The sequence below is a fragment of the Dipodomys spectabilis genome, unplaced genomic scaffold (genome assembly GCF_019054845.1).
Source record: "Dipodomys spectabilis isolate Male_0828 unplaced genomic scaffold, ASM1905484v1 ptg000187l, whole genome shotgun sequence".
In the NCBI taxonomy this organism is placed as follows: domain Eukaryota; kingdom Metazoa; phylum Chordata; class Mammalia; order Rodentia; family Heteromyidae; genus Dipodomys; species Dipodomys spectabilis.
This window is the reverse complement of record NW_024870864.1, coordinates 12,530,666-12,545,271: the sequence shown is the minus strand read 5'-3', so window position 1 is coordinate 12,545,271 and position 14,606 is coordinate 12,530,666. Positions and strand designations below refer to the sequence as shown.

Below are 14,606 nucleotides of genomic sequence, written 5' to 3'. Positions count from 1 at the left end.
TCATAGGGGAGCTCTATGTGGAGTCTTTTGAGGAACCTCCATACTACTTTCCAAAGTGGTTGAACAAGTTTACACTCTCACCAATGCAGTAAGGTTCCCTTCTGTCCACATCCCCTCCAGCATCTATTGTTATTAGAGTTCTTGATTATAGCCAATCTAACTGGGGTGAGGTGGTATCTCAATGTTGTTTTGATTTGCATTTCTTTTATGGCTAGAGAGGTTGAGCATTTCTTCATGTGTCTATTGGCCATCTTTCTTTCCTCTTCAGAGAAGTTTCTCTTTAAGTCTTTAGCCCACTTATTTATTGGGCAGTTGTTTCTTTGAAGATTTTTTGTTGGGAGATTTAATTTTTTCAGTCCCAGGTATATCTTAGAGATGAGACCCTTGTCCATTGTACGGCTAGTGAAGATCTCCCAATCCATGGGCTTTCTATTGATATTGCTAGCTATGTAATAAGTTTTTTTTTATTGTGAAAATACCATATAGAGCAGTTACAATTACATGAGCAAGGTAATGAGTACATTTCTTATCAATCATTGTTGCCTCCTCCTTTTTTTCCCTTACCATCCCTCCTCTCCCATCTCCACACCCCTCTTTTTTTGTTGGTCATGGGCCTGGGTGTTGTCCCTCAGCTCTTCAGCTCAAGGCTAGTGCTCTAGCACTTAAGCCACAACACCATTTCCAGCCTTTTCTGTTTATGAGGTGCTGAGGAATTGAACCTAGGGCCTCATTTATGCGAGGCAAGCACTCTACTACTGAGCCACCTTCCCAACCTAATAGCAGACCTTTTTAAGAGAGAATTCTAAAATGCTTTGAATGTTTTAAAGACCATAAGAGTGGCATGCATTTTTACAGTTAGAGTAAGAAGACCTTCACCATTCTCAAAGAAGAAAGGGACATTTTGCCTTCTTGAAAAGTCCAGATACCTTGCCTATATTCCAGTCACTATCTTCTGTGTGACTAGTTTCCATTATATTCAGAAATGGAGCTGTTAGGTGCTTACTCTCTTAGTTTTGGGGTAGGTAAATCCTAGCTGAAGATATTTGATATGGGAGTTCATTGACAAAAGTTGGCTATTCATCACATAGATATATTTGTTTCATAATCTTTCCTTTGTGCCAGTCAACCCTGTATAACACTATACTACTGGATTATTCATCATATGGTTAATGATTAGAATGCTTCCCTTAGAAAATGAAAAGATTAAAGAAGACAAACAAGGCTTACTTTGTTACTGGGTGGAGGATATATTTTTCTGTATTATGAGATTTATAGGAAACCACCTCTCTCATATCCTGAACCTTCTTGGCATTGTATTGTTTTTTGAACCCCCTATATCAATGACAAGAGAAGTTTTTTGTGTGACATGCAATATTTTCAATTTTATTTATTTACTTATCATTTTAGTTTATTTTTTTTTTTTTGAGATAGAGTTACACTGTTTTTTCCAGGATACTATGTTGCCTAGGATGGTCTCGAATTTCTGGGAACAATAAACAATTTCTTTGTGCTGTGATTTTCTTCTTTTTTTCTTTTTTGCCAGTCCTGGGGCCTGAACTCAGGGCCTGGGTATTCTTCCTAAGCTTTGCTCAAGGCTAGCACTATACAACTTGAGCCACAATGCCACTTCTGGCCTTTTTTGTTTATGTGGTACTGAGGAATCAAACCCAGGGCTTTGTGAATGCTGGGCAAGCACTCTACCACTAAGCCACATTCTCAAGTGTTGTGATTTAAAAAAAAAATTGTTGGTGTCAGTCCTGGGGCTTGAACTCAGGGCTTGGGTGTGGTCCCTGAGCTTCATCTACTCAAGGCTCTAGCACTCTACTCCTTGAGCCACTGCTTCACTTCTGGCTTTTTGGTAGTTTATTTTTGTCCTCAGATTTCAGCTTCTTGTGTAGCTAGGATTACAGGCAGGAGCTGCTGGTGCCTGGTGACAAGAGACTTTTTTAAGATGGTTTAATAAAAGGAAGAAGAAGCAATATACTTATATATGTAGTTGGTTAACTTGACAATGCGGATGTTTTTTTTTTCTAGAAGTTTTCTATTTTTTTTTAAAGTAGAAACAATGATTTTTGGAAGTGGCTCTGTCCCACCATTTCTATGCTCCTCCTGTATTCTCCCCAAACAGATAAACATAGACAAGAAAAAAGGTACAGAATACAGAGTGACAAAAGAGAAAAAGCAAAAACAAAATAAAACCCCCTCTTGTTTTTATTTCTTGGGATTCACTTTGATAAGTATCATTTTATATGATCACATGCACATAGCTATTGGGCCTTTGTGACCCTTTCCTAAGAATATTCTCCTGTGTGAATGTCTAGAGTCCCTAGTGCTCAATTCTTATTTTCTCTTTTTCTTATTCACTTTCTTTCTCTGATGTTGAAACTTTGTTCTATTATTTCTCTTTTCATGAATTTTGCTTGTGGGAGACTAGACAGTTGTAGGCTACTTTCGGATTTAAGTTGTATTTATTTTGTTCTAGGACAGGCAAGTATCATGTGTAGACGTCTTCATGAGAGATCTTGTAACTTAATTAAAAATGTTCTACCAGGGTCTCATTATATTTTGATGACTTCCTAGTGAAGTCTTTGCTGACTTATCATAGTGACACAGGACCTATAATGAGTGTGGGTCAGCTAGTGTGGATAAAGGAGGTCTTTGTTTTAAGTATGTTAGAAGATAAGACTCAAATAGGTAAAATCAAGCCAGAAAGTCTGGGGCAGATCCCTTTGGGGGTCTCAGATCTCTGTGCGAAAGGTCACGGTGCTCCCTGCCATCTTCTTCTGGTAGTCTTTGTCAAACTCTTCATTTTGAGCCACTGTAAAATAGTTCTTCCAGTCCCCAGGCATCCCTGAAACAAGGCAAAATCTCAGGGAATGCTGCAGATGTACGGGAGGAGTGAGCGTTCACTCTCAGAACCCACACAAGATGGGTGGGAACACTAAGGTATCTCTCCAAATCTGAGTGGTAACTCTACTGGCAAGAATAGGCAATGCAACAATAGGCAAGGCAGCATGGAGGATCAGTGGAAATTATGAGCAGACCTTGGGGATCCTAGTCTCACGTGGCATCTCTAGATGTAAGTCTTACCTTTCCTCATAAAAGGGGAGATGGAGTGGTCCATGATACTGGTGGGCATAGTGGTATAGTTGGCCATTGGGTTTTGCTTCATGACATCAAAGGAGGTATAATAGATGATCTTATTTAGAACTTCCTCTGCTATGTCTTTTTCCAGGAACTTCACTATTTTCTCTATTTCCCTCTTTGGGTCCTGTAAGTAAACAGTTCACAAGACAAATAATTGGGGGACATTCCATTAGAGACAATGTTCTGTTTGGACAAACTGTTTGGGGAGAGATGTGTTAAGGGGTCAATTAAAATCCAGTAAATATTTCTCAAGTGACTCCAGATCAGGGCACTGACTGTCTATGGCCACAGGGAGGCCAGGACTATTCTTTTTTTTTTTTTTTTTTTTATCTTTTTTAGTACTGGGGATCGAACTAAGGACACTACACTTGCTAGGCAAGTGCTTTGCCACTGAGCTACATCTCAGCCCCCAGGCCAGGACTATTCTTGATATCCAGGGGTTCACCCTGCAGGAGGGGAGTCTAATGTGAAACAAACACAGTGATCCCTGGCCAAGAAAGTACATGTTTCCTGCCTCTAGAGAGAATGCCAAAAGGCTCTGGAGATGGAACCATGGATTCTAGGGAGAGGGAGAGGTCAGAGAAGGTTGTCTGAAGGTTGAATAAAGCAGGGTTGGTCCTATAGTTAGTATCTGGACTATGTGAAGTGGTTTGGAAGTTAACAGAAGGTCAATGAGAGGACGAATAAATGAAATCTCAGATTCACTCAAGAACGTGTCTCCTGCTCCTCACTTCTTTCTGATAACAAGAGACCCCAAAAAAGTAAGCACTGTAGTTTTTGATGAAGTCTTAAAGTATTTCTTTTTCCTCTTTTTCTCCTCCTCCCCCTCCTCCTCCCATTCCTCGTTTTCCTCCTCCCATTCCTCCTCCCCCTACTCCTCCTCTTCTTCCTCTTCTTCTTCCTCCTTTTCCTCCTCCTCCTCCTTCTCTTCCTCTCCTCCTCCTCCTCTTCCTCCTTCTCCTCCTCGTGCTATTACTGGGGCTTGAACTCAGGACTTTGTGTTCTTCACTAGGCTTTTTTTTCTGCTCAAGGCTTGTGCTCAACCACTTGAGCCTCACCTTCACTAGTGGCTTTTGCTGGTTAAAGAATCTAGTGGAATTTTCTATTTGGGATGGCTTTGAACCGGGATCCTTAGATCTCGGCCTAGCCAGGTGTGAATCATCAGCACCCAGCAAAGGTCTCAGATTTCTTTGCCTTGGCATAGGAAGTAGTTTTGTAACAAGATGATAGGATCATGAAAGTGGATCTGTGGTCCATTTGTCCATATGGAAAAGAGAAGTCAGTTAGCTCACTGTCCCAGTGCATGGGATTGATCTTGTCCATGATGATATGGACATTTAGTTTAAGAGGTTTGGAGTATGGAAGAGGAAGAAGGAGAATACATTTCTTTACAAGTGTGTATGCTTTACAAATGCAATAGCATCCATATCTGTCGTAATCTCATGAGTGCGATCACACTGCTCCTCACCTCCTTCATGTCCTCATAGAAGAGGTAGAGAATGCGGTGCTGGTCCTTTATGTCCCACCATCCCTTTACATGGTCATACCAGGAGCCCCACAGCACTGAGGAGGAAGAAGATGGAATGTCAGTGAAGAAGCTTAATGCCAGCTCAAACCTTACTGAATGACACGATGATAATAATAACCATAATAATGAGACAGGAATGTAAAAGGGGGACTGTCTGGAAGGGGGTCGGGGAGGGAGGAGGGAAAGGAAAGACTATTGTAGGGTGAAGAGGACCATAGTCACACTCACACACACACACACACACACACACACACACACACACACACAGAATAGTTAAATCTACCAAGCATAGTTTTATTTATTTATTTATTTTAAAAATCCCTTCCCATCTCTCCCACCCCTCACCATTCTCCCCAATCCCGTGCCAAAGTTGTAAAGTTCGTTTTTCGACATAACGTCTTGTACATCTCATTGTTGCAATGGGTCCACCTGTATCCCTATTTAAATGATTTGTTTTTTCCCTTCCCCTCCACAAATTATACCAGCATCAAATACAGTGAAAACAGGGGTTATACCGTTGGGGAGGGACATACAAAACAACAAAGAAATATCTTATAAATATATTAGAAACAACAGCAAGAAAGAAAAAAAAATGTGAGTCCTTATCTTGGGTTTCATTTCACCTAATATCAACTTATCTGACTGTTTCTGCTTGTCTCAGACATATGCTAGTAATTGCAAATAAGGGAAACCATGGGACCTGTGTTTGTTTGGGCCTGGCTTACTTCACTTAATATAATTTTTTCCAAGTCTTTCCATTTCTTAACAAATGGGGCAATGTCATTCTTTCTGATGCATAGAATTCCATTGTGTATATATACCACATTTTCTTGATCCATTCATCTACTGAGGGGCATCTGGGTTGGTTCCATATCTTAGCTATGGTAAATAATGGTGCAATAAACATAGTTGTGCTGGTAGCTTTAGTATAGTCTTGTTTGGTTAAATGCTCAAACGTGGGATTGCTGGGTCATAGGGGAGCTCTATGTGGAGTCTTGTGAGGAACCTCCGTACTACTTTCCAAAGTGGTTGAACAAGTTTACACTCCCACCAACAATGCAGTAAGATTCCCTTCTGTCCACATCCCCTCCAGCATCTATTGTTATTAGAGTTCTTGATTATAGCCAATCTAACTGGGGTGAGGTGGTATCTCAATGTTGTTTTGATTTGCATTTCTTTTATGGCTAGAGAGGTTGAGCATTTCTTCATGTGTCTATTGGCCATCCTTCTTTCCTCTTCAGAGAAGTTTCTCTTTAAGTCTTTAGCACACTTACTTATTGGTTTTAAAAATGGGGATAGAATGGAGACAGTGAACTTGTTCAAAGCAAATTGTATTATGCATAGGCTAGCAAATGAGATCTTCTCATATTACAATTGTATGCTAATTCAATAATTCAATAATTCAAAATTAAAAATTTACTAAATGATCATGACTTTCCCTAATAAAAGAAATCATTTCCTCAGCAATACCAAAACACAGAAATCCAGAGCAGAACTCTTATTTGCAGAAAATAGGTTTTGTTTATAAGTATTTAGAGAAATGATAAAACTTTTCTGGGTTCCTTGGTTTATATTTCCATAATTGAATTTACTCCACTGTGAAGTATTGTCCATGGATAGGGCTTCAAAACTTTTATTTGCCTGTGTCACTACATAGTATATAGATCAATACTGTGCACTAGATATTGCTTCCTAATGGGTATTGATTTTGAGTAGACCTTCACTTGGAAAAATATATAACTACCAGGTATTTGATAACCTTTGCCCTTTGTAATGGAAGGAAAAGAAACATACTAAGTGTCTTTCATTAGTTCTGCCAACATCACCCTGCCCAGGGCATTACTAATTGAATTCTGTACCTTTTGTCCTATATACTATATAAGTTTATCTGATTTGGGGATGGGAAGGGGGAGCACAGAAACAGTGGGACAAAGGATGAACCAATTCAGTTTGGCTACAACTTGAGAGAAGGGAGAGAAGGGAGCCTGGGAGGGGAAAAACTGGGAGAAAATGAGGGAGGGGGTAACACTGTTCATTACCTTACTTATGTAACTGTAATCCCTCTGTATACCACCTTAAAATTTAAATTATGAAAAAAGAAGAAATAAAAACTGTGTCACTGGGATTTTTGCCTTCAGGTCTAGAGCCGGATTTTGCTGCAAGAGGCACTGGAAAGCTTTGGAGGCCAGAGGAGAGGGAGGATAATGTTCTTATATCTCAGATGCCTTCCCTGCTGGCTCTCAGTGGTGAGTTAACTGCTGTCCCCACCAAACCCTCAGCTCTTGTCAAGGGTTTTCTCCCATCTCAAGGGGTTGGTACTCCCCAGGAATACTCTATTAGCCTTCTCTGGTTTATCCAAACTCTACTTACAGCTTTGTAAATATCCTCTTTGTCAAAGCCTCCCTAGCCAAAGTTACCTAAGTGTGTCATCTCTTTCTTGATAGATGTGTGTGTATGTGTGTGCGTGTGTGTGTGTGTGTGTGTGTGTGTGTGTGTGAGACAGAGAGAGAGAGAGAGAGAGAGAGACAGAGAGAGATAGAGAGAGACAGAGAGAGACAGAGAGAATGTGAAAGAGTACTGGGGCTTGAACTCAGGGCCTTCAGCTTTTTTTTTTTCACTCAAGGCTGGCGTTCTACCACTGAAGCCACAGCTCCACTTCTATTTTTTGCTGGCTAATTGGAAATAAGAGTCCTAAGGCTATTTTTTCCAAGGCTGGCTTTGAACCTTGAACCTAAAATCTCAACCTCCTGAGTAGCAGGGATTATAGATGTGAGCCATCAGCACTTGACTTCTTGGCAGATCTTGAAAAATGAAATGATGTCAGCTGATAAGTGAATGAGAAAATAAGAATCCACCATTCTCTTTCACTCACCTTTTCCATCTTTGAATGCTTCAATGTATTCCTCCCATGTACCAGGGTCAGGAACCATTTTATTCATTCTGGAGAAATGATAGTAGGACACCAGACAGTCCTTGGCATTTCTAGCCACATAGATAATCTAGAATTAGCCAGCAAAGGAAGCAAGAGACAGAGAAAGCCAGACAGAAACATCATTATTTTGTATGGAGGCTCAGGTTCCCAGAAAGCTTTTGTGAATCATTTTGAGCCATCCCACTGGAACAACTGGGTGGACATGGGCTTTCTCTGATCAAAGTGGCCATCACTTCCAGTTTGCCTGTGAACACTTTTGATTTATAGCTGTGGCCTAAGCATTACTATTAAAGAATACATAAATACTAGGATGCTTCTTTGGAATCCCAAAGTAGCTTGCCCTCAAGGAGCTGTGCTAGTCTAGCTGATGTATATATTTGGTTCTTTTGGGTAGCTATATTTTTATTGCAATAAATACTGGGCTTACTTTAACTGGGACAATGTGAAGACTACTGATCATGTTCTAGACCATCCAACTGGCTCTAACAAAATGCTAGGAACTCAGTACTTTCTAATCAACAGAAATTTATTTCTCACTATTCTAGAGGCTGAGGAATCCAAGGCAAAGTTGACAACAGATTCAGTATTTGATAAGAGCCTACTACCCCATAGCCATATTTTATCAAGGTCTGGATACATGAGAGAGGGTCTTCATTTCATTCTTGACAGCTCTACCTTCCTGACCCAGTCACCTGTTAAAGTTCCTATCTCCTGATTCTCTCAGCTTGGGAGTTAGAATTGCAACATGTGAATTTGAAAGAGGCATAATAGACAGAGTGTAGGTTACGGTATTTTTCAGCATGTGAAGGGAAGGTCTTTCACTAAGCCAGGAATCTAACTAGTTATGGGATGGGAGGAGCTAAAGCATCGAACCATCTAGTCTTATTTTTACAAGATGAATTCTAGCCTTGTAAATGAATGATCATGGAAGCCTAGAAAAAAAGAGGAAGTGAGAGAAGAGTATCACTTGCATTTTTTAAAAACCTGAGAGTGAAAAAAAATAAAAATCTGAGAGTGGAGTATCCTGGCTAAACAGAGTTTGCTCTTATGGTTTTCCTGGGAAGTTCAGCCCAGAAAGTGAATGTTTTGATTGTAAAACACTTGTAAATATCTACTCATTCTCAGCTACCTGTAGATAACTGGGATCCCAAAGTAGCTTGCCCTCAAGTAGCTGGGCTAGTCCAGCTGATGTAAGTATTTGATTCTGTTGGGTAGCTATACATTTATTGCAAAAATTTAACTTGATATTCGGGCTATATCCTATAGTTCATTGATTTCAAGACTTGTTGGTCAACTAGATATTAATGAAGGCAACACTGCTTTTTATAAGTATTAGTTTATGTGGGCAGGTAAGGATGCTTTGGGAGGTTCGGGAATTCTGGTCCCATGGTACAATCAATGTACATTGCCTTTCTAGGTCCTGAATTAATGTGTCAATCTAAAAAATTTAAATTGTAAAAAAGTATAGAATACCCAAGAGCTTGCTTTATGAGACACTGACAAAATCAGATCTCTCTCTCTCTCTCTCTCTCTCTCTCCCTCTCTCTCTTGCTTTGTGACAATACTGAACTTAGGGCCTGGTATCTGTTGCATAGCTTTTTTGTTTCAGGTTGGCACTCTACCATTTGGAGCCACAGCTCCATTTCTGGCTTTTTGGTGATTAATTAGAGATAAATGACTCACAGACTTTCCTGCCCAGGCTGGCTTCGAACTGTAATCCTCAGAACTCAGCCTTCCAAGCAGCTAGGATTACAGGGATGAGCCACCGAGGCCTGGCTAGATTTCTCATTTGAAAAGGATGAGGACTAGGTTTTGGACATGAAGGTGATGTCACATTAGGGCAACAGATTGGTGGCCCTGAAGATGATCTATTCAGCTCTCTGGCTGTAGCGGGTACAGAAAATCCACCATCATGTTCCACATGAGGTTAGTTCCCAAAGGACGGCTCTTGGGTTAGTAAGTGTGCACAGCAGGGACACTAAGACAAGTGGGGCTTTCTGATGCCTGGTTTTGGTTGGTTTCTTTTTTTTTTTTTTTTATTCTGGTTGGTTTCTTGACTGAGCCTTGCCCAGTGCTGAGTTGCACTGCAGCTGGAGTCTCTTGTGCACCTTTATTGCTTTTCCCTTAATGCCCTCCCCCCATTCTCTACTTTTTCTTTTACATGTTTCACGTGGATTTCCTTCATATCAAACTCTTCTTTAGCTTCGGCTTATTGGAAGACCTAAATTAAGATAAGGGTCTTCCTCAGGAACGACTTACTTCATCACTCCCTCTCTTTAAATATGGCTTAGTTGTACATCATCCGAATAATTTGCCTGTAAAACTTCCCAAATAGGTACCCAGAAATAATATTTTGAAGGAGAGATGGATCCAGAATGTGTGGGCTTTTGGTAGCTTTGGTGATTTCTTTCTTGTTTAAAATTTAATTAATGAATTAAATAATCAATTGACTTGTCTCATTTGATGTTTTTGCTCAAGGATGGTGCTCTACCACTTGAGCTACAGCTCTACATTCTCCCCTGGTAAACTCTGTTTCAGTGATGGAGGCTTGAAGAGTGGGCTCTTCTTACCTTTGAATTTTCTTTCCAGAATGAAGGTGGTACCATTTGAACAGGAAGATGAGTTTTCATAGTTCTAGGAGAGGGCATGTTGTTAGCCAGATCCAATCCTGGGAAAGAAAGGCACATCATTCAGCCTGATGATTCTCATTAACTATCTATGTTAAATGGTAGGAATTATGATGACCAGGTGATTGGCTCCTGTCTAAAATGATGGTTTCACCTGTTTATGTGCCCTCTCTGATGGTGCCTTGCCTGTTCATTCTGGTAGAGGAAGGCATCAACTAGGTATTACAAATTCCTGGATGACAGTGCTAACTCACTAGTTGAGTGTTGATGTATGTTTATGTGTGTCCGAAGACGGTGATGTCGTGGGAAACTTGAGGTTGTGAGAGCTACTGCTCCAATAAGCCAGTGTCTCATCTGTCTTTTGAATTCTATTATTCTTCCAATGTGGGGAAGATATGCAGATGGAGAAGTGCTGATATCCTTCTTCAGGGAGAGAGGTTATAAGGCATTCTAGAAGTTTTAGCCAGAGAAATGCTGTCTCTCTTCTCCTTTACTCTTCTTAACCTTCTTTCTTTCTTTCTTTCTTTCTTTCTTTCTTTCTTTCTTTCTTTCTTTCTTTCTTTCTTTCTTTCTTTCTTTCTTTCTTTCTTTCTTTCTTTCTTTCTTTCTTTCTTTCTTTCTCTCTTTGTTCTTTGTTTGGGTGGTACTGGAGTTTGAATTCAGGGCCTCGTGCTTGCTTGCTAGATAGGCACTCTGCTGCTTGATCCATGCCCCTGATTCTTTTTGGCTTTAGTTATTTTTTAAAATAAGTTTTTTATTGTGAAAAGACTGCACAGAGGGGTTACAATCACATGAGTACGTTTCTTATCAAGCAATGTTGTCTCCTCCGTTGTTTTCCCCCTCCCATCCCTCCCTTCCCATCTTTGCTTTAGTTATTATGTTTTTGTGTAGAGGTTCATATTTTTGCCTAAGGCTCATCTCAGACTGTGATCCTCCTATTTTCATCTCTTGAGTAGTTGGTACACAGATGTGAACTACCACACCCAGATTGCTGGTTGAAATGGAATTTCACTCAGTTTTTGTTTTTTGCCTGCTTTGATCAAGGGCACTTGAAGGGCATGGGATACTTCTGTCTTAGGCGCCACCTCCTAAAGACTTTGCTACCCCCCACTAGCACTACCTGGGGAGCAAGACTTCACCATCTGCAACTTTGAGGACACTGAAGACTCCAGCACAAAAATATACTCCTCTGTTTTACCTGGAAATGTTTTCTAGAAGGCATGTCATAGAAACAGTCCCCTTCCAAAGACCCTGCATTAAGGCGACACTTCTACTCTGTCCTAGGTAGGCAAACTTACCTGAGTTGAGGGGTGGAGGCAGAGTCCACTCGATGAAAGGATGCCGGTCGAACGTGTTGGCCCGCTGACACTTCTGCACATCCCCGTCATTCTGGATCATGTCCACAATCTCCTGTGTCCAGGTGGTGCCTAGAAGTATTGCTTGCTGTCATCCCCCACCCACTTGAGGCACAATCCGGCCCTGTTACCTCAATCATGCATGCATTTAGTCAAGTTTGCTTTTGCTGAAGGTTGAGCAGAATCAGCTCATCTGTCATAAACTATGTGTGCTGCCCTAGGTGGACAGGGTGAGCACTGGTCCTTTGGGTTCACTGCCATCAGCTCCCTATAATATAGCCTCCTTGTATCCCTCTGTTCTTATCGCCTGGTACCTGATGTAGCTTGGCTATATAAAATTGATGCAGTTGAATGTAAGGGAAATATAAAGTTGAATTAACCAGTGGACATGTGTTAATGAGCTTATGATCTTTTTTAGATTGTAAGATCAGAGGTGTCAGAAACTGCTTGTTGTCTAGCTACCATCTATTCTTTTTCAAATAAGAGACCCTCTATTTTGGTAGGGTATATAGCCTGTGACAAAGGCTCCATGTTTTCCATTTTTCTTGTAACTACATGAGGCCAAGCCATTCATATCTGGGAAGTTGGAGTGAATAGAAAGTAACACGATCTTATTCTTCCCTTCCTATTTTCTTGCCATTATTTAGAATGTATATGTGCTGGCTGGAGCACTAGCAGTCATACTGGACCATGAAATCTAAAGGCACACTTGAAGGTGGTAGAGCAGAAAGTTAAAAGGAGCCAGAGTCACTGATGACTTCTGTGGCTACCATTTCTTCCCTGGACTGAGACGGCTTTTTATGGTGTGTTATTTTGGGCTTTCTGTTCCTTTTCCCTAAAGTGAATTCTATTTTATACAGAGAAAAGTATAGACATAGAGGTAGATAAAAAGTTGAATAATAGCAGAGCATGTTAATTTTCCAGCAAATATCCATTCTTCTTTTTCCTATTATGTCTTGTTGCCAAAGTTAATGCTAATTAACAAGTGAGAAAAACACACAGCTAGAAAGAGAAGCAGTGTACTGGCAGGCCCTTGAAGGTACACAAAGTGTGTGGGAGTTCAGAGGAGGAAGGGGGACTTACTGCTGAAGGGGTCAGTAAAACTCAGCTTCAGAGATGGGACAATGCCTTAAGGGCATCTCAGGACCTGTCCAAGGGCTCACAACCACATAGGCTCAAGGATATGAAAAAGAGAGTTTATTTGAAAGACTTTTCCTTGGGAAGAAAGACCTTCTAGGGCCTTTTGTTCCCACGAGGGGTTGTTTTGCAAGGCCTCATTTCACAGATCTTGGCTGGTTTTATCTGCATGCAGAGACTTCCGCCCAGCTGAGGCAATATGTGGAGGAGCGAAGTTCCTGCCGGCTCTGCCCTCTCAGAGGGAGATGTAGGAAGATAATGGGGGTAGACCTAGGTTATGAGAGAGACCCTGAGATGGTAGAGAAGCCAAGAGATTATTAGTCATTTATTACTATCTCCCTAAGGGTACTATTTACCATTTCCCTGCCCTGAATAAAGTCTTCAATGCCCATAGCATTCCTGACCCTTGCTTTCCCTACAAACTCCTGTTCATTTCTATGATTCCAGTAAACAACATCTCCTTTCCCCTGATGCATCTGCCATAGGTTTTGACCAGCTATTCGCCTTGGAGTGGGAGCACTTAACTCCATATCTGTCCCTGCTACCAGGACGGGGTTCTAGGGTTGAGGACTGCAGGATGTCCAGGGAAAGTTAGCAGAGGGGAACAAGGAGCATGTGGCTGGCAGGATTTAGTCTGAGGACTGGCACACTGTTTCTCAGACCTTACACTCTTCCATCACTTAGTAATTCTTTCTGGTTTACCATTCTACCAGGGACCCATATTAAAGGGAAGATCATTGGACATTGGAACTCATGAACAGGTCTAGTTTGCATTTTTCTAAGGTATTGCTGAAATCCTGAGTGTTTAAAATAAGGAGGCCTACCTCTGCTAAAGGTAGCATCACGAAAGCCACCTCTGATACCCACCTGCCTTTGCGTAGGTTGCAATAAGGAGATCATCAGGCTTTGCTTGGAAGTTCCAGATTTTGTGCCAGTTATCACTTATCAACTTGGTCATGAGGATTCCATTCACTTCTTTAGTTTCTGGTTTTATATATTTTCCCTCCAGATGGAGATCTTTCATTTTGTCCAAGGACATCTTAGTACCTAGGTTTGACAGGAGCTTAAATGGAAAGATGAACTTGTGTCATTTCTAATACTTAAAACATTATTCTTCAATTCTTTATATCCTAACATACATAATAAAGATTCATAATGAAGGTTTAAAAAGCTACTCTGTGAGAGATACATGATGGAAGTTGAGTTCTATGGTTAAGATTCATTTAAGCAAGAAAAGTCAGAACAGTTGGCTCTTGGAGTGTTTTGCGTTCCTCTTCAGGGATGTAGGTGACAAATATATCGGGAGACAGTTGCAAGGGGAAAAACAAACTCAGAAGATTGGCTGTTTAGTGTCAGTTCCTTCCAGTTGGCTTGGTCTGAGGCCTCAGACACCAGCAGAGCGCCTGTCAGCTCTGAGCAGCACTATCCAGTGGACTCAGTACAGAGTAGAATTCAAGTAGGAGGGATTAAGAGTGGGTGTTAGCCAATACTCTCTTCTCTCATAGCTTAGTATGCTCCCTTCCTAGGCAAACACTAGGCCCATTTAGTAAAGGTAGTAAATATTTAGCCTCTACTCCCTTTTATCTTGAGATGTCACTCCTTTGGGATGGCTATAACCATATAAGGCAGCAAGATCCCCTAAACCTCGCAGATTTTAAGGGTCACCTGAGACAATAACCTGGGCTTCTCTCTTGTGATAAGAGGTCTCACTGGCCCCTTTGCTGCTAATAAACCTTTATTTATTTATTTTTTGTTCTTTGTATCTGAATGTCCGTGTGGTTTTCTGGTAAAGTCTAATTTACTCTAATAATGGGGAACTGGAGTAGGGGTAGAAGAGGGGCTTAATTACTATTTTTGACCTCTTCAGCTACTGAGCTTGA

General features: G+C 40.9%; 1 protein-coding gene across 1 annotated transcript; it reads right to left on the bottom strand.

Annotated features, from left to right (window-relative positions):
• Positions 1-2,738: 2,738 nt before the first annotated feature.
• On the bottom strand, positions 2,739-13,765 carry LOC122121331 (sulfotransferase 1C1). Its single transcript, XM_042695497.1, has 7 exons — positions 13,594-13,765; positions 11,533-11,661; positions 10,178-10,275; positions 7,548-7,674; positions 4,616-4,710; positions 3,091-3,271; positions 2,739-2,851 (listed from the first exon to the last, which is right to left on the bottom strand). The coding sequence occupies exons 1-7, from the start codon at positions 13,763-13,765 to the stop codon at positions 2,739-2,741; spliced, it is 915 nt and encodes a 304-aa protein (XP_042551431.1).
• Between the last annotated feature and the right edge of the window lie 841 nt (positions 13,766-14,606).

Excerpts from the sequence above, each read along its gene's own strand:
- LOC122121331 (XM_042695497.1), bottom strand. The coding sequence starts at position 13,765 with ATGTCCTTGGACAAAATGAAAGATCTCCATCTGGAGGGAAAATATATA. Across the intron at positions 4,711-7,547 it reads AGCATTCAAAGATGGAAAAG|TGCTGTGGGGCTCCTGGTAT; the intron begins GTGAGTGAAAGA and ends CTTCCTCCTCAG. Across the intron at positions 3,272-4,615 it reads TCTATGAGGACATGAAGGAG|GACCCAAAGAGGGAAATAGA; the intron begins GTGAGGAGCAGT and ends GTTTACTTACAG.